Here is a 1,396-nt window from a genome sequence, read left to right as displayed (position 1 = left end):
TTTTATTCTCATAATGTTACGATTTTATTCTCGTAATGTTACAACTTTATTCTCGTGATGTTACGATTTTATTCTCATAATGTTACGATTTTATTCTCGTAATGTTACAACTTTATTCTCGTAATGTTACAACTGTATTCTCGTAATGTTACGATTTTATTCTCGTAATGTTACAACTTTATTCTCGTAATGTTACGATTTTATTCTTGTAATGTTACGAATTTATTCTCGAAATGTTACAACTTTATTCTTGTAATGCTACGATTTTATTCTCGTAATGTTACAACTTTATTCTCGTAATGTTACAATTTTATTCTCGTAATGTTACAACTTTATTTTCGTAATGTTACGATTTTATTCTCGCAATGTTACAACTTTATTCTCGTAATGTTATGATTTTATTCTCGTAATGTTACAACTTTATTCTCGTAATGTTACAACTTTATTCTCGTAATTTTACGACTTTATTCCCGAAATAGTAGAAAAAAATCTCTAGCCTCTAGTACGTCGTAATCTATCCCTTCAGACTAAAGGGATACACGAGGTAGTTTAAAGTGTATTTTTCTACAAAAATAAAGGGATAAATGAGGGTAAACTAAAAGGATAAACAGGTATTGACTATGGGCAGGCTGGTCTGACTGGGTATGACGATGTGACAGAACACCGGATCTTGTTACATCTGTTTAAACCAGGAAGGATTTTATTGTCATCTATATTCTGTAAACAGACTTTTAAAGCTGTGTGGTTTTAAGGCATCATGAAGATCTCTGTATCATTCACAGGTATGAATTTGGGACGGCCTTGTACGTTGGATGGGGGTCAGCCTGTCTGTGCCTTATAGGTGGGGGCTTCCTCTGCTGCAACTGTTCAGGGAATAGCAGCTCTGGGAAAACCATGCACTACACATCAGCCGGCGCTGCAGGGGACCGGAACTACGTGTAGGAGGACAGGCTCTGTCCAGCGTTTAGTCAGAGCCTTTACAAAGCAGGGAATATACAGATCTGTGTTAATAATCACCAGCATGTTATATTTTTCATCTCTTTCTCTAAAGATTAATAATATCCAGTGGCATTTTGTAGTTCTTAAAGTGTGCATAAAAACAACTGGCATCACCTTTTTATTGTGTCCTTTTTATAGCTGATGTAAATGTGATCAACTTTATCAGGAATTTGTTTTATATTGATCTATATTGTTTTTAATTTGTTATTAATAATCCAATTAAAGCTAAATGATAATGTTTCTTGATGTATAGGTTTGTTTTAATGTAGGTAAGATCTGTCCCTGCAGAAAAGAAACTTTAAAACAATGTTTATTAAACTCTATCCGTTGTTACCCGATCCGTACCACAACCCCAACCCCTTTACAGGAGAACAGAAGACCTCTCCTATTCAACCAG

At 34.5% G+C, this 1,396-nt stretch overlaps 1 protein-coding gene across 1 annotated transcript in view; it reads left to right on the top strand.

Moving 5' to 3' along the window:
* LOC107102040 (claudin-1-like) overlaps positions 1-1,390 on the top strand; it is an 8,645-nt gene extending 7,255 nt beyond the window's left edge. Inside the window, exon 4 of the mRNA XM_015401185.1 lies at positions 783-1,390. Coding sequence (XP_015256671.1) covers positions 783-942 — 160 coding nt within the window. The 3' untranslated portion in view covers positions 943-1,390. The remainder of the gene's footprint in view (positions 1-782) is intronic.
* The last annotated feature ends 6 nt before the right edge of the window (positions 1,391-1,396 follow it).

The sequence above is a fragment of the Cyprinodon variegatus genome, unplaced genomic scaffold, assembly GCF_000732505.1.
Source record: "Cyprinodon variegatus isolate N-32 unplaced genomic scaffold, C_variegatus-1.0 Scaffold1191, whole genome shotgun sequence".
Lineage (NCBI taxonomy): Eukaryota > Metazoa > Chordata > Actinopteri > Cyprinodontiformes > Cyprinodontidae > Cyprinodon > Cyprinodon variegatus.
This window is presented reverse-complemented; position numbering and strand designations above follow the sequence as displayed.